This window comes from Branchiostoma lanceolatum, chromosome 18, assembly GCF_035083965.1.
Source record: "Branchiostoma lanceolatum isolate klBraLanc5 chromosome 18, klBraLanc5.hap2, whole genome shotgun sequence".
NCBI classification, from domain to species: domain Eukaryota; kingdom Metazoa; phylum Chordata; class Leptocardii; order Amphioxiformes; family Branchiostomatidae; genus Branchiostoma; species Branchiostoma lanceolatum.
In genome coordinates, this window is record NC_089739.1 from 3,235,825 (window position 1) to 3,257,271 (window position 21,447).

Genomic DNA, 21,447 nt, shown 5'->3' on the forward strand with positions numbered 1-21,447 from the left:
CACCCCGAGTGGACTAAGCTGTCTGGGCGGGCAGGGATCACTCCCAGCACCCGAGAGATATCGGGGAGCCCCCGATGGTATGGTTTCCAGGCTAGCCACTATACTGATCATATTGAAATAACTATGAACATACAAACACCAAAAACAAAGACTCTTTATATATATGGAGTCAATTACATGTAATGAAAATACAAAGTTTAACACAATACAGCAAGCAATTTTATACTGCACTTTAATTGTCAAGTATTTCCAACATCATTCAACAACTCTTTCTCAGGGAAATGATATAATACAACCAGAGACTCCTACGCAAATACAACTGATGATCAAAGTGGCTTAATTCCTCATGGCTATGGAAATAAATAATACATCTTGATTTCAATCTAACATTTAAATATGTCATACAACATTGTCAGTGGAAGTATATACAAGCATTAGAATACATATGGATGGCAAAATTTGCTGAACTTTTTTTTCTGATTCCGAGATTGAATCAAAAATTCCTAAGAGACATTTCAAGTATATGGTACAAGTTAGTAAAAATCACATAATTTTGTAGGATGTACACAAACATAGCTTGTTCTCTTCAGAGGGAAAGAGTATGATCCAGGCATATTCCTTTGCAAATCAAAAGTTCCAAATGATTAAAATACATCAAGTATATATATTTCATGTTATTTTCTTTTCAAATATTCCAGGGTTGTTGAGAGACTCTCTGACAATCATTTTGCAACTATAGTGCTTGTATGGGTTTACAGAAGTGCAGTGTCAATGTTTCATTAAATTTGAAGTCATTGTGGAAGCCAACTGACAGATTATAATATACTAACCAATCACAGTGTAGGTCTGAGAAAACAACCAATCACACTGCAGTTTTGAGAAATCAACCAATCACACTGCAGTTTTGAGAAACCAACCAATCACACTGCAGATCTGAGAAATTGTGAAAACTCATTGGCTTAGATTTGCATCACAATTGTTTTGAGTTCTGAATTTTTTAGGTTTAAATCTGAAGAATATTTGCAGAACAATTACCAGAGATAGTCACTTCATTATCCCTGTCATTTCTTTGAACTTTGAACTGTGGTAAAATTATACAATTTACAGTAAAAAGCTGCCTTTTTTTACAAGATTTGGGCCTGATTATGAATGGATGAACAATACAAGGCACAGTCAAGTTTCTATAGTACATAGTACATCATGTATACTATTATTAATTCATAGTAAGGCCACACCATTTTAATTTCTTGGTTAATGGAATTTCAAAATAAAAAATGCTAGATTAAAAACAACAACAGGAAAACAGAATCTCAGAGGAAAGTTTGTACTTTGGTGCACACAATTTCAGGGAGTGAACAGGGTCAGGTGCAAGTTTTCACCCCAGCCTTCTGTTTTCATGATTTTTTTTCTGCTAAGATTTAAAAAACAATCTGTTAACCAAGAAAACTAGGTGTGGCCTAACTTGTAGGAATTCTAGTTATCATAATAAGACACAATTTGAAAGATATTCTAGCATCATAGTTTACAAGAACGAGACCCTCTCCTAAAGCTCCATCAAAAATACACTCTAAATAAATTGAGGGAACTGCTACTAATGTCAAACACTTCCACATACACTGCAACCATATATCCCATGCCTTTTCTATCAATAAAACCAGGTAGGGCACTTGCTGCACACAACTGTTGTCTAATGTAACATTAATGCCGCACTACACGCTCCTTAACAGAGCACATTGGGCATCAATGCTGGATTCCCTCTGCTCCCTTTGGAACAGAGCATTCATGCCAGCATACACCCCTGTCCATCAATCATCATTTATCACCCAGTCTTCTTGGACTGAAGGGGAAGTGGAAACCCTTTCCCCTGCTGGGACATTGGGGGACTGGTATTTGGACAGCCATAATTACCATGAAATTACCATGGCAGTGTGCACTAACCAAGCATTAGTGCTGCATATGTATTTCTGGCATTGATGCTACATTAGACAACAGTTTGGCAAGGGGACTCCAGGACCCAACCCTCCATCCTGGGACGGAAATTTGCTTGTTGGGGCAGGAAGAAACACAATCCATCCAAAATATCTGAACTTCACGCCTTGATATTGAGGAAAATGTATTTTTCGTAAGCTCAAAATGACAGCTTTAACAACGAAAATTAACGACATGGGCTCACAAACGAGTGGGTCGGAAAAAATGGAAAGCTGGAGACAGCCCTGAACAAGTTTAGGTAAAGGTGCTCCAATGACAATGACTTCTCGTCGATGAGCCCTTGATATAGAAGTCTTGCGTCTTCACCCTTTTCTTTAATTTCAAAATCTTGAACTTGACTTATACTAAAGCCCCTGCAAATCCCTAAACTTGTAATCTTTAAGTACAAAGTACAGACAATAGATTATGGCAGTGAGCTCGAGATTGATACAATTATAAAAAAGGAAACAGTGCTTACTGGTGGCAAAAAAATGGTGGCTTTTTCATCTAGCTATGTCGTAAGGCCAGGTGACTTCATTTCTGGATGACGATTCATCTATATAAAGACACCAGATAAAGATTTTAAACAACCTTAGAAAATAGCCACCATGCTTTTGGTCACATAGAAAGCACTAACTCAAGAAAACAATAATAAGAATCTCTGCTTCAAGAGAGGCTTAAGACAACTTTCAACGCTGTAAACCACACATTTAAGGCATGATTTTTGTCACATAAGTACACTGGCAGGGTTTTGAAATTTACGTTATTGAATATTATGTACAAACCTCTGTTTTTGCTATCAAGGACATTACCTGATCATGATCAGCTGCATTCATATAATACTTACATTTTTCTTTTTACAATAATTAATGACCAGCAAAAACCTACAAAAGGCACCTATAGTGTTTTACATTTAAAGAGCAACACTAGTTTGATTTCTTGGTTCAACTTGTTGTTTTTTTCTTTAAAAAAAATGGGACTTGTAAGATATTATACAAAAACTGGGTAATCAACATTTCCAACATTGGAATAAAATTGTCAAAAACTTTGTTAAAAAAGTTATTGAAATAAAAATGGAGCATTAGGCACCTCCTGATTGGTCCATAACAATCATGTGACTTGAAGCAAGACCTTTGACTTACAGGATTAAAAAAAGATGCAACAACAAAAATATTTATTCAATTTGTGTAAAAATGAATCAATGGAAGCAAATAGTTTCTTTGAATGAAACACAAAATATCAGGCTAGCCCCTAAGGCCTCGCAAAAAAATGGAAGCGACATATTGAGAACCAAGACATCAAAGGGTGCGGAAGGGTTTCACAGAATACTGGAAACAGCATTTTGTTTCATTCAAAGGCCACATGAACTCCAATATCCACATTCTAGTTACAGCAACAACAAGATAAAACAAGGTTATTTCCTCAAGCAGAATAATAGAAGGCAACTTTTTGAGAGTCTGTTTAAGTTTTGGATCAAGGTTTTGGAGCGATACTGAGTAATCATTACAATTTAAGCAGTTTAACCAATGAGAGCATGGCAGTTAGCGGTTTAACCAATTAGAGTGGCTGCATTTCGGTCAAATGTTTGCATTTTCATGTTTTTCTTTCCATTTTGTTGGAAGTGGGCAGAGCTCTATGAGATCGGTCCATTAAAAAAAAAATATTGACGTTATTTTGTCATTTTTGTATCCACACTATAATTTTAGAACTGTTGTATAACTTTAACGTACAATGTATATCATAAACATGTAGACTGCTTGATATGTTAGAGTTCCCTTTAGTTTGTATTAGTGCTGATATTTCATAATTCATTTATGATCAATATTCATTTGTGGAGTCTTTCTTGTCCAAACAGACATTCAATGTTTATTACCATAAGACAACTTTAAATTTAAAATTCAATTTTTAGCTTCAATTAAAAGAACTATGTGTATCATAAAATAAGCTTTCTATCATCTATCAACAATGAGGCGAATTTCTTTTTCAACACAATTGTCGTCATACGATAAAATTCAGTGCATAAAACTGACTGAAGTTTAAACCCATAAGACAAACGAACTTGAACCTAAGAAGCAAGGAAGGACACTTAATGACTTTTTGGTTTTAAGACCCACTCTGCTTGTGGGTTGACCTTGATCACTGTCGCAATGTTGGTGTCCATGTCCAAACAGCGTTCACCTGTGAAAAAGTCATGAACAAAGTGTGAGCAAAATTTCAACATAAGGCCACACGAATTTAATTTCTTGGTTAACGGATTTTTTTTTAATTTGAGCACACAAAAAAAAACATGAAAACAGAAGGCTGGGGTGAAAACTTGCACCTGACCCTGTTCACTCCCTGAAATTGTGTGCACCAAAGTACAAACTTTCCTCTGAAGTTCTGTTTTCATGTTGATTTTCCAATCTAGCATTTTTTTTTAAAAATCCGTTAACCAAGAAATTAAGATGGTGTGGCCTAAAACAATAAAATCTAAATACAACATTAGCAAAGCTATTTTCTGCCATTTTGTGCAGTGGCTCTGAGAACAATTGATACGCCAAGAACCAGTTACTCAAACAACTAGATAGATATGGTTTTGGAACAGTCAGACATTTCAGACAGCATCCGCTGTCTTTCGTCAGTGACTAAAGGGAAGAACTGAAAAAAACAGATTTTATACCAGAACTCTGAAACATATTTTGCTAAAACATTTCAAATGAAAAATGTAATACCTAATATGTATAAATGAACTACAGATAGCACAAAGCATAAAAGCTGCTGGGGCCGAGCCAGTCCGAAACAAAACAGTCTCGAAGGAAAGGTTTCGGTTTGGAGGGCTAAGAGTGGCTACGATTTTTACGAGGGTAATACTGAAAAATCGCGGCCCTTGTAGCCCCACGATTGAAAACTCTGCTTGGAAAAAAATCCGAAGGGTTCTGGCCCAAACACCCTTAGCATTACTTTAATGCAGAAATGATCACAGGGATCTAATTTCACTGTAGGGAGGAAATGGAGTGTTTGCAGTGCATGGTTTAGAGTTTGCGTTTGAAACAATAGAAGCGATACAGTCACAAAATGGAACGGCTTTTCGTGGTGGTTTTAAGTTTGCCATAAAGAGTTCACAGTGAAAACAGTGAACATAAAACCACCGCAAACATTTCTGCATTTACAGTATGCCAAGTGATGGCAGGTAAAGATCTAATTTTGTACTAACTGATCACGAGTATGTTAGTGCTACCTACCGATGTTTCCGCCCTTCTCGTACAAGTACGTGTTGTTCCTGGCGTACACTGCTGACTGTCGAGGGTTGATACAGCCTGGCGGTGCATTCCCGGGTCCGTGGGAACTGAGAAGGTTAGCAAAGGTAAAAACGGTAAGGTAAAGTATTCCCAAAGCCTTTATGAGGCCGTAGGGGCAGTGGGTTGTTATCCACTGTGTCTAGCTATAGGGTACAGTATTGGAAGGAGGTCCTGGAGTACAACCCTCTCCTTCCACTGCCTTTTACCTCCCCGACCAAAGTCGGGTAACCATTTTTACACCTGGGTGGAGTGAGGAAAGCGCTTTTTCTAAGGACACGACGTCTAGCCAGGAATGCCAGGAATACAACTTCAAATCTCGTGTCTGCTTCTCACAGTGCTAGCCTAGCCATTCGGCCATTCCATGCCAAAAAACCAACAAAGAAATCAACAACAAAACAACACAAAAACAAACAGATATCAGACCAATCACCACATCCTAAATATAGCTTCACTAATGTGATGCATTCGACCGGTGCAATGGCCGAGTGGGTGGGGGGTTCGCCTTACGTACGGTAGGTCGTGACTTCGAACCCCGGCCGGGTCATACCATTTAGACTGTAAAAACAGTAAATACTGCTTTCTCTGCTTTAAGGACTTTAACTTTTTTTTTAATGTGATGCATATATATAGGTGTAATAAAGTAAGACTGAAGCTACTAACACTCAGTAACTGTGCTGAAAGAAATTTTAAAATTCTACTCACTTGTCTTGGCTGCCAGATCTTCCTTGGCTGAACCTTCTGACGACATCTCCCGCCGTCAGTTGTGGGTCAAGGTCAAGCAACATGGCCGTTTTCGTAAGATGAGGGGCCACTACGCGTATCACTCCTTCAGGCAAAGGATCCTTCAAAAAACAAGCAGACAAGTTGACAAGGTGAAGAAACGAGTCCACGGTTGTACAATTGCAAATTGAGGGCTTTCTTGGGATACTGTAATTCTTGTTTCTTTCACAGACTGTAACTTTATGTTCACTGCTTTCATGGTCACCTCTGTACCGTGAACTTATCATCACCGTCAAAAAATCTGTTGTTATTATTATGATTCCTTCACACATCTGTTCAGTAAAGCACTTGCCGCCACAGTGAAGTTAAAGTTCTGTGAAAATGTCAATTTTTCTTACAACGTGAAATTTTGCTACCGTGAAGATAAAGTGAATTACAGTAGCCATACATGTGTCATACAAGATTCAGCTGTCTTGTTATAACTTATAGAAAAGGCTGTCTAAGATCCTTGTCAGCAGTACCTGTTGAATCCTGTTGAATTTGTCACAGCCTTACTTAAAAATCCTATCACTATGAAAATCGTACTACGGTTTATAATGAACATGACAGTGTTATCAGGTAAAAATGTCAGAGTCTTACATTTTTATTTAATTTTCTAAGACTTACAGTCTCTATATTATTTATATTCAAATGTGTGACAAGTTTCCTACCTCCTGACCAGCAGGTGGGATGGTAGGTTTCTTCTCTTTGTGTCTTCCCAACATCTTCATCAGCTAGAAGAAGAGGTAAAGCACAATAAATATATAATACAACACAGGGTATTCCGTATCACCCGAGGTACCAGCCTGACCGTGGGTGGGATCGCCCGTAGGCCAGAGGGCGTCATCCAACCCGCAGGAGGGCTGGGACCGAGGGTATTTTCCAGCATGATTTTCAACAGTGTACTTGCATGGGAACAACAGTAAGGTATGTGCTGGGGGAGTACCCAAAATAAGAGGAATTGAAAAACAAGAGTCCGTAGGACGCAATTCTCCGTGAAGTATTTATAGTATGTACAAGTATTGACCCACACAAATTGCATCTCTGCACACTGTCCAAGTAGTGTTTTAGAGCAAGTAAAGAGAAAGTGTTTGTTTATCTTTTTCGTTCAATACAGGAGTGGTCAACTTGCTGAAAAGTATGTTTTTACAGCATGGCACAGATGGGACCTAGAAATTCCGGGAAAAGTCACAAAGTTAGATCTAGATGGCCCCTTTTCAATTATCAACGAACCATTCTTATTCAGCCTTACAACTAAGATGTTCCAGAAATCACAAATATGCAGTCAATCCTCTTTCCACAATTTATTGCAGGCCGGCCTGATCTATAGCTATCAAGCTATTTGCAATAAAAAAGGCTAATTTATATTATCGTAACATTTCACGAAGGTCAAAGGTCACAGGATCTAACCACCCGGAAGTGACACTGGCGCGCGCACTTTTCTGAGAGATATTTCTCAACAATCTTTCATCCCCTGCGTAAACTTTTTACATTGTCACAGCCTCCGTATTATAAACTACAAGTGTGGTAAGTTTGAAGGTCCAGAGATTTCCCATTTTCACACTCAGTGTGCGTAAAAGTGCATCGTCCGTCCCGTGCGCACATACTGTACGCGAGTTGCGAGTGGACACGGTGCACGGCATACTTGATACACAGACTGAAGCTCACTCGGCACATGTTCGCAGCGAAAACTCACAATTCCGGTTGTCGCATTGGTATGTAACTTGGTATATCGTTTGCTAGGTTGCGTGTGGTGATGCACGTTGTCTATTTTTTAATGTAACAGTGACTATACGATCACAGCAAGTAAGGAAGATTTATACACCGTATCTGCCTGAAGTATTCCAGTCATGCATAACGGATTATAGCATGGTCCCTATGGCAGGGCAGTGGGACATAGCATTAAACGTAGGGGTGCAATTACAGTATTGCATTTACGATAAAAGTAGTTAAGGTGTAACTAAGACATCGTGCATCACCACGCCCAACCAGGCACACTATATGCCAAGTTACACACCAATGCGACGACGGGATCGTGAGTTATAGCTGCGAACGCGCAAGCAAAAGCAATCCCAATACCCCAGAAGGAGGTCACACCTCCTTCCCGGAGTAATGAGGACAATACAAGCTGATGAGGGTCTGCTACATGTTCACATAATTATATGTAAGGATGTGGTACCAAAACAGCAGAGTTGGGTAACGGGACAGGCCTTACCCCTTTGGAGTCCTTTGTTTTCCTACTCTCCACCTGGTAGAGGTGACGAACCTGCATCACCATAAACGAAGGCACCTGAAAACACAACGCACCTGGCATTAGGGAATTACTATTAAAACAACTAGTATATAGAATGCAGAAGTGATTTCCTTCTAATATCAAGATCTTTTTTTACATTATGATGAACAAGGTTTATTTCTAAAGAGGGGAACAAGGGCGTTGCACTGTTACTCATGCCCTATTGATGCGCCCCCTTACCCTAGCCTCCACCAGGCCCTCCTATATGGGTACAGACTGTAGAATTCGGCAAAAAGGGGAATAATTGGTCAGGAGAGTCAGTCCAAGGTAAGGTTACATTTTGGGTCCAGTCAACCCCTTTGGTAGCCAAACTCTCCTGGCAGATTATTCTCTCTAACCCAGCGAAGTCAGTCTGGTAGAGTCTACGCTAACCCTTGGGAAATGATCCTCCGACAATCATTAAATTTTAATTGGAATGAGATGCAAAGAAGTTTCCCCCCTTAGAATGCCTAATTTCAACTTAATCTAATTTCATATAAACATCTAAAACTCAACATTATAGATGGAGGAACCCACAACATTCCCCACTGTTCAGTTGCTTCCCTTCCTCGCAATGCCCTATACAATTTTTTGATAGAAAAAGCCCTTTATGAAAATTCAGTTTAACCTTGAATATAACACTGGTCAGTTCACTTAGGGACATTCATCTACCGGATTTCAAGGCGGCCATCTTGGAAATCAAATTTTTCATTTTTTTCTACTGAACATACAGTTAACTAAATTCACATGTCATTTGAAAGAGCATGATTCCCCTTACATTCTGGTGCCTTTATGGAGCAAATAAGAAAAAAAATATGGACCAAAACGTACTGTCCATAGAATCTTGTGGTACTTGATCAACATTCTGACAATCTCGGACGTCCCAGCCGCCATCTTGACCTCGTTGAAGTTGACGTTCTTCGATCCCGACTTGACCAGGAACATGTTGGGTGCCATGATCATGGCCACGTTGTTGATGTTCATTTTGTTCTCTTTCTCTTTGGACACCACTTTGGAAAGGAACTTCAGCAACAACTGAGATACGAAAAATAAAACATGCAAATGAATTTTCAAGCATTTTGAGATGTCCTAAAGGGGCGGCAGAAAGATTTAACAGAAGAGAGGTCTATGGAAAATATACTCTCAAATACACGAAAAGTGGGCCTTGTATTCTACCTTGAGGTAGTTTAAATGTACAGTAGGTGTAATTTTAAAGTGTCATGAAGTGATAGTTGAAATGATTAACAGAAGAATATTCTTTGGAAAATTTGAAAGCTACTTTTTTTTTAAAAGTGGTCCTAGTACCATACGTTGTGGGAGTCTCTACATGTATGTACAGTGCGTAAGAGTTAAAAGTGTCATCAAATGAGAGCAGAAATGATTAACAGAAGCATTTTCAATGGAAAGCACACTTAAATGCAAGCAGTTTTTAAAAGTGGTCCAAGTATTTTACTTTGTGGGATTAGTCTATAGGTATTGTAATATAAGAGTATAAAATGTCATCAAAGGATAGCAGAAATGATTCACAGACTGAAGCATTTCCAATGGAAAACACATACTCAAATGCAAGCAGTTCTTAAAAGTGGTCCAAGTACTTTACTGTGGGATTAGTCTCTAGTAATATAAGAGTATAAAATGTCATCAAATGATAGCAGAAATGATTAACAGAAGCATTTTCAATGGAAAACACACTTAAATGCAAGCAGTTTTTAAGAGTGGTCCCAGTACCATACCTTGAGGGAGTCTCTATGTACAGTAGGCAACAGCAGGATGAGCAGGTTGAGTGCTTGGAGCTGTTGCCTCCTGTCAGGGATGTCTGTAACAAACCAGGACATTCAGTTTTTTGTTGTGACCGTTATTCTTTAATTTAAAACAGGCGCAAACCTACAAGTTTCCACACAATTTGGGGTTGGTGCATGTACAATATGATAATTATATGTCCCAGTGTGAATGGATCAAACGAATTGCAATCATTCCAAGGCTGTGTTTATTGTAAAAAACTGGACGGGTGTGTTATGCTTTGAGATGTTTTGTCTTACTAGTTACTGTATATCTTGAAATATTTGCAGTGGTTTCATTGTCAGTTTTTTCATGGTGCCTCCTCCACAACAAATCATGAGACTAGAAATGTGCGTATTACTAACAGTAACTGTACTACAGATTTGTTTCAATTCCTTGCATTTAAACCACAACATCCTTACCCCTTCTATTACCAAATTAAGCAAAAACAAATGAATTGACAGCATGCGATACAAACAAACAAACCACTTACGTTCCACAGATACGAAGGCAGAGAGGTACTCGTACGTTAGCAGAGGGGTGGGCAACTCTCGAAGAAACTGTTTCAGCAGCGCTGCTACGTCATTGGGCCGTACACGGTCCCACGTAAAGTCTCCGTTGTTGAACCTCTCCTCTATATCTTTCCTGAGATTCTGAAGACATACATTGTGATACATTGAAAAGTATTGCTAACAGTGGACAGTGTGGTCTGAGACATTAGTGAATAAGGCTTTCAATCCTTTAAGATTCGTGCCCATCACTTTCTCTTAAAAAAGCAAGAACACTTGGTGGCTGTGAACCACTGATTGGTCACTGAACTGGATCACTATATTGAGTTTCTATCTTAGCATTCGTGATTATAGTGACTATTGTTCACAACAGCATGTTATAGAAAAAAAAAATTATTTTACATTAAATACTTTGAACAGGTTACAACTACAATTTTATCATGTTCCAAAATTTGTTGTGTATAATAAATGATAATTCTTTACACATACTACATTTTTCTTAAAAATTCAGTGATAAGTAATTTTCAATGTAAAGCTAAGACAGAAATACAAGGGACAGGTTTAACAATTATGATACAAAAATACAAACCCGATTCTGAGACTAAGTGCAAGTGTTGAAATGGATGATTACTTACTTTTATTCTAGCTGCCGAACCAGGAACTCTGAGAATCCCCTCAATATTTAAGGCGTTTTCCTCCAGGAAAAGAATGACCTTAGAAAGAAAAAAGAAGAAGGCTTAGAGTCTTTTACTTATCATAATAAGCTCTATTTCATCTATCATACCAATTCATGAAGACTTTACATGCAAATGACTTGCTTGTCCAAGAAATTACATTTACTATAATTATATTCTTCTGTATACTAACATCATGTGGAATACTTGTTTAGACTGTCAATACTTACAGATTGTAATATGAGAGGGGTCTTGATTCCAGGTCTTCTCTTCTGGTCTTGCTCTACAAGAACCTCCAATGGGACACTGAACACTCCGGATTCTGCAGTTATAGAGGGAAAAAAACATTTAAATTAATATCCTGTCACAAAATCATCTTTTTGTTTATTTTGCATTTGTTTCTTGTACAGTTTGTGACTATAGCTCTATTGCGAACGTAAAACCTAGTACGCAAACACTCAATTTCCTCTTACCGCAGAATTAAATTACTGGGAACGTTAATGCATTTACAGTATACTGACCTTTCAACTTGACCTTCCCTGGCCGTCTTCTCTTGAGTTCAATGTTGTGTGTGTCAAAGAGTGCCGTCAGTTCGATGAGCGCTAACGATCGTACCTTCTTCATGTCCCGCTCTGACAAGTCTCCTACCTTTGTCACTCCAAGTTTGTCTTTCACTAGAGTAAAATTCTAAAAAAAAAAAAAATTATTAGGATTGTGGAAGGTGTTATATATATCAGGGTTTATCATTGAAATCATAAAACTAAGTGTGGAGCAAATATGTATCTGTTGCCAATGTGTATTATATGAACCCTGTAAATCCTGCATCAATTCAGCACTAGAAAGGCTGGGTAGTTTCTGACCAATAAAATACATTAATCATCTACAAAATTTATCTAATATCTTTTTTCTCTCCTTTTATGATTTTTCTTGAAGACTTGGTCTAAACTCTCTAAGTCTAAAAGTGCAAATACTTCGTTTTAGATCTTTTTCTTCCATCACAAGTACTCTTAGACTAGATCCTTTTTCTTTGACTCACACATTTGATACATTTCTTTACCCAATTAAAGTTTTTGTCTGGCAACTGCACAAATCATGTATGACTGTGTATGTTTTGTAATATGTTACTGTAACACTGATTTGAATTTAAACCATGACATTGTGGCAGTTATTACAAGTAACTTACCGGTAACTGATCGGCACTGTATTCATCATCAGACTTTGCTCCAACTTCCTACAATCGGAGAGAGAAAATAACTGTATCAAAATTGACAAATACTTACTAGTAATATTAAAAAAAAAAATCTTTTCAGTCTTCTTTCTCTAAATTACATGTAATATCTTTCAACTTGATTTCTTTTATTTCATCTTTCTTTTTTTCATTTTCTAAAACTATTACAGGTCAAGATGAAAACAGAGTGTCGGGAGGATAGGTTGACTCTGACTATATTTCACTCCCTGAAACTGTGTGTATACCAAGGTACTGACTTTCCTTGCATTCTGTTTCAATGTGTATGGCCACACCAATTTAATTTCTTGGTTAACAGTTTTTTGTTAATTTTAGCACAAGGACATCATTAAAACAGAAGGCTGGGGTGAAAACTTGCACCTGACCCTGTTCACTCCCTGAAACTGTGTGCACCAAAGTACAAATTTTCCTCTGGGATTCTGTTTTCATGTTGATTTTCCAATCTAGCATTTTTTGTCAAAAATCCGTTAACAAAGAAATTAAATTGGTGTGGCCTAAGAATTGATTATAAAAGTATACGAGAACCACAAAACAGAGAAGAAGGTGTTTTTATTTACCAGCTTTGCATCTGAAGAAAAGTCTAAGGATATGTCTGTATCAGATACGAGTTCCTGGTTGGACACTTTTCTTGAGAGTTCCTTGTGAGTTCCTTGGGACTTGGCTTGAACACTCATCGTTCGGACACCTGAAAACCAAAAAAAAAAAAAGTTAAAAAATTGAATGTTTGTGAATTCTGAATGTGTCTAATAGACATATATAAGCTCTGAGACTGTGATCATGATTTCAATATAAAGCTACAATACTATGATGATCTGTAAAGAAGCAGGCCGGGTCACTCAGCAGCAGGAATAACTTGCTCAAAGAGTCTGCAAGAAGTAATTAGAAGGGCAATTTAAGCAGCAAAACAGTCGGCGACCTGGATGTCTTAAACCTTCATCAACGTATCAATAATCATTTTAACTTCCATAACACAAAAATGCTTTACCCAATGAATGAAGTTTATATTATTATTGAGTACATATCAGAGGGTGTTAAAAACTGGGAACTTCAATTGCAAGTTAAAGGTATCAATTTTGGCAATGCGATCTTCAGGAATGTTTGACAAACAAAGTTACCAGTTGCAGCATCTGTAACTCCAGTGTTGATGGAAGAGGTGGAGGAGAACCTCCTACGGACGATGGGGTGTCTGGTGTCCTCCACAGGGGACGTGGGAGGGGGGCTGATGCTCCGTGGGGGGCTGGGGATGATCTCCCGGGGGGAGGGGAGGAATGGGCTCGGAATGATCTCTCTTCCTTCAGCCCCCTGAGAAAAAAAATGATACATGGATTAATATGATTTTGTGTGAAGAATCTAAGGCCATTTTGTGGGTAATAGTTTTACCAAGGACTAGAATAGAATACATGTAGGTACAGGTAGACATCAGAAATACTTGCACAGCTCAAATTTTATCTGCACTAACCTGTGTATACGACCCAGTACGTACATTGTACATATGGACCAGTACAGGTTGGGTGCAGGTAGACATCAGAAACTTGTTCACAGCTCCAATTTTACCTGCACTAACCTGTATATACCCAGTACATGCACCAGTGCAGGTTATCATTAGGTGCAGGTAGACATCAGAAATACCTGCACAGATCCTGGATTGAATTTTACCTGCACTAACCTGTATAATACTCAGTACAGGTTAGGTGCAGGTAGACATCAGAAATACCCACATACATGTAGCTCCAATTTAACCTGTATATACCCATGGCCAATACAGGTTATATACACTGACAGGTAGACATAAGAAATACACCTAGTACATGTAGCTCCAATTTTACCTAGAAGTACACTACGTTAGGTGCAGGTAGACATCAGAAATACCTGCACAGCTCCAATTTTACCTGCACTAACCTGTATACATAATGCAGGTATTATTTTGAGCCCTGACTTTCAACAAAAACACAACTAATTAACCTCCTAGTACAACAGCATTTCCGTGGTTTCCCTGAATGCCACAGACGTCATGTTTTACAAACTCCAGTATTCACTATACAACACCTTTGTTCAAACACGTATTCTTTTGTCTGGGCCACACTTTTAATAGTCCATTTCTCTACCATTGGCTTCATGTTACCAGGATACCTTAACTTCCCAGTTACTAAGGAGGACAATTGAAATCAGTATAAGAAGACCTTACAAGCGGCAAATGACCCGATGTCACCTTAAGAGGGCACATGTCACAATAACCCATAACTGCCTTATTTTTTAAAGTCCTTGGGAAAGCTTATTTTGGACTTTGCAAAGGGCTTGTGCTTTTTTTTTTTCTAATGTCTGCAATTTGTTGTTGGGAATGGAAAGGTTTGTAGAGGAGAAATAGTATTCGCATTTCCCTACATAAAGAACACGAGAGGAAAATTTATGAATTTGAATGCTAGTAGGCTTATGTCGCTTAATATATAAAAGTAACCATTTCAAAAAACACCACTGTAGTGTAGGCAATTAACTTCGGATCCTAACCAATCGCAAGTCAAGTTGTTTAATGACGGATAAATGTTGATTACCTCCTTTTTAACGAATGGAACTGTCCTGACCCTTTGTGCATCCTCTTGATGTAGTATGGGACTTGTATGCAAGGATGGTGACTGAAAATGTTCATTATAATCCCCCCTATTTCATGAATGGAACTGCCCTTACCCTTTGCATGTCTCCTGAGGCATTGTGGGACTTATATGCGAAGACAGCTGCTACAGAATTTAATCATAATCCCCCCTATTTCATGAATGGAACTGTCCTTACCCTCTGTGCAACCTACCATCCCCCCTATTTTATGAATGGAACTGCCCTTACCCTCTGCACATCCTACAATCCCCCCTATTTCATGAATGGTACTGCCCTTACCCTCTGCGCGTCCTCCTGAGGCATTGTGGGACTTGTCGGCGAGGACGGCGGCTGGAAGATGTCCCGGACGTCACGTGGCTGCGGCCGACCCTTCATCCGCAGCGTCTGGTTCAGGTTGGAGACGCGACGCTCCACGGCCGCCGCTTGCGTTCGCGTCAGAGTCGACATCAAAACCTCGTCAACCTCCCCGTAAACATTATGAACCTCGTTCCCAGCTAAAAGTAGAAAATAAAATGTACATACTGTAATTCTTGTTTCTTTCACTGTAACTTTATGTTCACTGTTTTCACGGTCACCTCTGTATCATCACCGTGAAAAAACCTGTTGTAATCATTTATGATTCCTTCAGACATCCGTTCTGGAAATCACTTGCCGCCACAATGAAGTTAAAGTTCAGTGAAAATGTCCATTTTCCTTACACTGTGAAATTTTGCTACTGGGAAGACAAAGAGAATATTAGTAATATTACTCTAAACAGCACTAAGAGTAAGAGAGAAAATCTCACACAGACATTTGCCAAATACATTGTACAGTATAGTTACGCAATATTTTCTTTGTCAGTGGTAAAATGTACTGTATCAGGGATTTTCCTTGGAAAAATTGCAAGGGGAGCATTGCAACGGAGCGACTAAGTGTCAGCATGGTATATGGAGGGCGGGTTTCCCCCTTCCATTCTAAGAACACTTAAGGAACTGATAAAATCTGGTCTATGTTAACAGGTGGTCACTATATAGACAGGATTCCTAATGCTTGGGAAGAATTATCTAAGAGACCAATTGTCCCGGTGGTCCTTATATGTAGATTCAGGTGGTCCCTTGTACATGTTTGACTAAAAGTAAAATCTTACCTGAAAACTTTGAGGCCACACCGGTAAGTCCTGAGTCCTTTAGCCACTCTGTGTTGTGTTCGAATTCTGTCCACAAAACACATATCATTATTAATATAATATAATACAATGGTGACATTTGGTTTAGAAAATATATACCATAATTATTCATGATCTAAATATAAAGAAGGAAAATTACAGCCAGCCATTGATAACAAAATCATAACAAAATCGTGAAGGCTACTTTCTTTGCAGAAATATTCAGAGAAACACAAAATCAAAACCAACATTATGCCAAAAGACAGTTACTCAAGCAACTGGACTTAACAGTCTTTTGGTGTAATCTTATTACCTGGATGTCTAACCTTCATCAACAAACCAACATTAATATTATTCAAAATTAATCTGTTTGAGGCCCTAAAGAAAAATCTTGCACGAAAAACATACCATCTGGGGTTTTACAGAGATCTTCCTCGCTACCGAAACTTTCCGAGTTCTCTTCGATATCTCTGATCTCCGTCCAATAGTCAGAGAGATCATTGTCGACAGCGCCAGGCTGGCTGAGTTGCCGCTGCATGGCGCTACTGGGAGCGTAGCGAGGGTTCTGAAAGAGTAAATATTTACACGTTTGATTACTATTTTGGTTGTGTATACGCAGTAAACATTATGCTTAGAAGTAATAAATCCAATGTATTGATTCTCTGGTTAAGAAAATGCTGGATTGGCAGATCAACATGAAAATACAGATCTAGAGTGATAGATTTAGAGTTTGCACATTATTAACCTTCTCCTTGCTGCCCAACTCTGGAACCAATATCGTCAATAGGGAATTGGGTGCCAAACGGCTACTTCAAAGTGCTAATTTAGGTTAATACACACATGTACAGTACCCAGATCCACACATGTAGGAGGCTAGGGCTGGGACTGAGGGCGGAATACGCTGTGCTGTACTAAGTATTTTTTTCTGGTCATACCCACCCGAAAAACACAACATATTTCCTTTTTTCAATGTGAAACGCACCAGAAATTGAGAAAATCACATAATAAAAAAAATGTAGTACAGTGTTACAGTTACAAACCACTTTTCACACCTGAATGATCAGGTACAAAGGAACAGAGAAGTCCAACTAGGTACAAAAATAGTCAGACACAGCTGACTAACCTAATTAACTTGAACAACTCACAGCGGTACTGTGTATCTATTACAGTCCCACATTTATGTCAATACAAGCTGTCTGCATTTTGATAAACGACTACAACAACTTGTGTAGCAATTAATCACTTGTCATATATTGGTAATATTTGTATCCATGAATTGAAGAAAAAAACAATATAGCAGACAGACACAAATAATCTAAAGCTTGCTAATTAAAAGAAGCATTTACAACTATATTATTAAAGTTTAAAAAAAAATTAAATCCCCCCGAAGGATTGAAATGGACCAGTCTTCAGCTGGTTTTGCGAGCTCATTGTTGGCACTTCACAATCAGAATGTACAAAAATGTGGTCCCACAATGATTGTTGGAATGTCACGGGTCACCGCATTCACGTCAACGGGGGGTTAAACCTAACCTGCAGCTATGTGACTGTGAGAACAACTTTTAGGCGAGTTGAACTACACCCTAGACTCCTGGACCTAAAGCACAAATCATTTGCATCGTTCGTTCGTTCAGACCCTTGTAACTGCCTACTTGTCTAGTACTTAGTACTTGGCATATAGAGTAGCAAGTTTCCTAATGCTGTTTCAGTAGCTGTCTGCAGGGTATATTCTTATAGGGATGGGTATTATAAATCCTAGCCCTTCCCCTTTGACGTACTTAAGCAAGTTAAGGCATTAACTTACTAGTAAGTCTTTATGCAACTAGTATACGATTTTCAGTATTGGGATCATGATCGTTCACTTTTTTTGCGCAATCAACAACTTCCTCCGATAACCCGCCAAACAAAAATCTATTATAGACATTTGACTGACGGGAAACTATTGTCCTATGTTGTAAAAAGAAAAATTCCTGTCGTCATTGATGCCTTAAGTAAACAAATGTGGATGTAAACATTGTGTAGTAGCTTTGCTTTGTATGCACTTAAAGTTAAAGAAAGATTTGCTGTGCACATATACATATAATGGGACACAATAAAATAGCTATGTTTCACTAACTTTAACTTACTATGAATAGTCTAAGTTTAAATCAAATTTCTACTTTTTGCATTAGTTTAAGTCTGCATTTTTGTGTTTGGAATTTTTTAAATGTACACTACAAACATCTTACCACCAGGAGTGCAAATATACAAATCAGATAAGACCCCTGTTTTCTTGTTTTGCCTCCTAAAGCTTTTGTGAACAAAAACAGACTAACTCTAATGGCACTCGAAAAAACCTCTTCATAGCATTTACCAGTGCACATATAGGTCAACAACGGTTCAGGATAAAAACATCCAACATTAGCTCGAATGAAATGTACTGGGACCAAAATTAAATTTGTGTACTAGTACTAGCCCTTTATTTCATAATTGGAATATGATGCAAGATCTAGAAGTATGATTTAGAAGACAACAAAACACACAAAATGTAAAAAGTAATTGTTCAGCCCTGGCTTTATCCTCTATCAGATTCTAATACGGTGGTTAAAAAGGATTTTGAGTGTTAACATGTTTTGTGTGCCAACCATTTTTAAGTAAGGACAAAGACTTAAGAGACTTGATTAAATAATATAAGTACAAGGTAAGGCCACACCAATTTAATTTCTTGGTTAACGGACTTTGTTTTTAAATTCTAGCAAAAAAAATCACATGACTGGCCATGGGCTGAAAACTTGCACCTGACCCTGTTCACTCCCTGAAATTGTGTGCACCAAATTAAAGTACAGACTTTTCTCTCAAATTCTGTTTTCATGCTGATATTCCAATCTAGCATTTTTTTAAATTCCGTTAACCAAGAAATCAAAAATAGCGTGGCCTTAAGGAGGTTTTCTCTGAAAGTGTTTTGAGTATATATGCAGTTGAACCAATTTGTAGTGCAGTGGAAAAACATTACAAACGCATCAAAATTCTAGAAAATTAGAAAATACAACCACTGCGAACATTTCAAGGTTCACAGTATTTATAGACATTTAGAGTATACAATTGTACAATACCTCAAGCCAAAAGGAAGGACTGTATCTTGGTGCACAGTTTCAGCCATTGAATTATTCAGATACTCAAAAGCAACCTTTCCTAGATGTTGTTTCTTATATTTTGCAAAAACTTTCAGTTGAAAATATACAAGGCTTAAGGAAACACATTACTGTGGCCTATAGCTATTTACTAACTTAAAGTTAAACCCTCTTCTTCTTGAAGGTTTTACCTATAGAGTTTGCTACAACAGAGACTCCTGAATGGAGTAGGAAAACATGTCAACAAAAGGTCACTTCAGAACTTGAGGCTTATCAAACCTATTTATCTCCATCTTTAAGAGCTTAAGCAAAACATACCCTTTAAAACTAAAGTATGCTTTTAAGACGACAGTACCCATTCTTTGCACAATCGGTTGGTATAATCTATTCTTTTAACTTTAAGCCACTAATTTTGTATTTTGCAGATTAGCATCCTGTGCAATTACAGTGTTTCAGTTTTCAGTTTGATAACAACTTAAAGATAATTATGCAGGATTTGGGTAGATAAAAAACTCTTGATTTAGATTCTTTGATGTTTGATTGTATAGAATGAACCATTGCGCTAATGACAAAGTTTTAGGTCAATTATTGCTAGTTAGATTGTTGTTTTTGTTGGATCCAGGGTTTACGACATTTTACAGTAAATATATTAATAAACCTGTAAGTTGGCATGTTGCAATTCTCTAACGTTAGTTATAACTTTGAACGTTGTGTCAAACAACGAACAGTCATTTAAAAAAGATTGCCAGTGAAAGAATACTCTAGCTTTTTGACTGGTACCGTAGTAGTGCGTACTCACAAGAATTTCCCTTGCATTACCCAAAACACGACTAGCGGTGCGGAAACGCTTTTGCAACATTCCGTTCCCTGATCTCCATATGTATACCACCCTGTTTGTGTTTACATTGTCTAGTCAGATCACACTGGCTTAATTCACTAGTAAATAAACAAGTAACATTTGTTGCTATAACATATCCCCAAGGGAGTTAAATTTGTAGCATGTCTGTTTGTATGTGTACATGTGTATGTTTGTTTGCATGCGTGTGTGTGTGTGTATGTGCATGCATGTTTCTATGTATTATGTGTGTAACGTTATGTCTGTATGTAACATTATGTGGCGTGTGTTTTGCTCTGTTAATCGGGGTGAAGTATGCCATCTCTGTTTAACTTCGTGGTCACAATATTGACAAATATCAAGGTAACGATTTTAAGCGCACATAACTCGAGTGAAACAAACAAAATATTTCTGTCAACAACAAAAAACTTGAGGTATGATAACTACAAACAAATGTGGGAATGTTACGTTGGAGTAACCCTAATAATCATGAAACACAAACATATCAAATTTTGCTAAACTTGTTTTAAGTAAAAACGATACAGTGATATCATTTTACACCGGATGTAATATGTCAGAAATAAATACAACTTACCAGCTATTTTCCAGTTGTTTGGGGGGCGGAATTTGCTCTCCTTACATGTTCGTTAAGGTTAAAGTCCGATTTTCTTAAGGTTTGTACTTGGACGTCGATCGGGGGCACTCTACTAAAACACCTGTACGATCGGCTCACCCCTTCGGCTTTAAACGGGCGGTCAGCGGGTTTCCACCGCCGCTAATGCGCTTAGAGAGGCCTCTGTAGACTTGTTTACGGTAAGAGTAGGTCAACAGCGCCCAAACCTGCCGGTTCCGTGCCCGACACCGTAAGAATGTCGCGATGTTTCTCGCAGCTGCACAAATTTTTCTGGTCCCACAAAAATGGCTCTGATCGTCTTGGGGAGGACTATACCACCATTCAGCATTTAAAGGGTGAATGATAATAGTTTTCTCTAAATTATATAGCAATAGAGACTATTTTCAAATCGTATTCATACACATAAGTCTTACAAATATATATAATTTTTTATATAGCCTCATAGTTTAACTGTGAATTTGTTTTTCTGCTTTGTTGCTCATATTCTAAAATGATTTCCCCTGTCATTTTCATTGTATGGCCCTAAACTAGACCATACCACACTTATTATTTTGCAGGAACCAAGAAATCTAGTCAAGTGAAATTATTACTATATATTTGTTAGAAAAGGGGAGTTGTTTTTAGTTAACACA

General features: G+C 38.0%; 1 protein-coding gene across 1 annotated transcript; it reads right to left on the minus strand.

Annotated features, from left to right (window-relative positions):
• Positions 1-215: 215 nt before the first annotated feature.
• LOC136423862 (rho GTPase-activating protein 18-like) lies at positions 216-21,110 on the minus strand. The gene is made up of 18 exons (XM_066412224.1): positions 20,777-21,110; positions 16,645-16,801; positions 16,219-16,284; positions 15,372-15,586; positions 13,601-13,787; positions 13,043-13,170; positions 12,423-12,470; positions 11,761-11,926; positions 11,470-11,561; positions 11,201-11,278; positions 10,550-10,709; positions 10,011-10,093; positions 9,109-9,312; positions 8,221-8,295; positions 6,677-6,739; positions 5,949-6,088; positions 5,190-5,293; positions 216-4,146 (listed from the first exon to the last, which is right to left on the minus strand). Exons 2-18 carry the CDS (start codon positions 16,772-16,774, stop codon positions 4,055-4,057), a joined length of 2,031 nt encoding a protein of 676 aa, XP_066268321.1. The 5' UTR covers positions 16,775-16,801; positions 20,777-21,110; the 3' UTR covers positions 216-4,054.
• Positions 21,111-21,447: the final 337 nt, after the last annotated feature.

What these genes read in the sequence shown, in the direction of transcription:
- LOC136423862 (XM_066412224.1), bottom strand. Translation starts at nt 16,774, where the DNA reads ATGCAGCGGCAACTCAGCCAGCCTGGCGCTGTCGACAATGATCTCTCT. An exon ending in TCTCTGTAAAACCCCAGATG is followed by an intron (nt 16,285 to 16,644) that starts GTATGTTTTTCG and finishes TTTTGTGGACAG; the next exon opens with AATTCGAACACAACACAGAG. An exon ending in AAACAAAGGACTCCAAAGGG is followed by an intron (nt 6,740 to 8,220) that starts GTAAGGCCTGTC and finishes CTCTTCTTCTAG; the next exon opens with CTGATGAAGATGTTGGGAAG.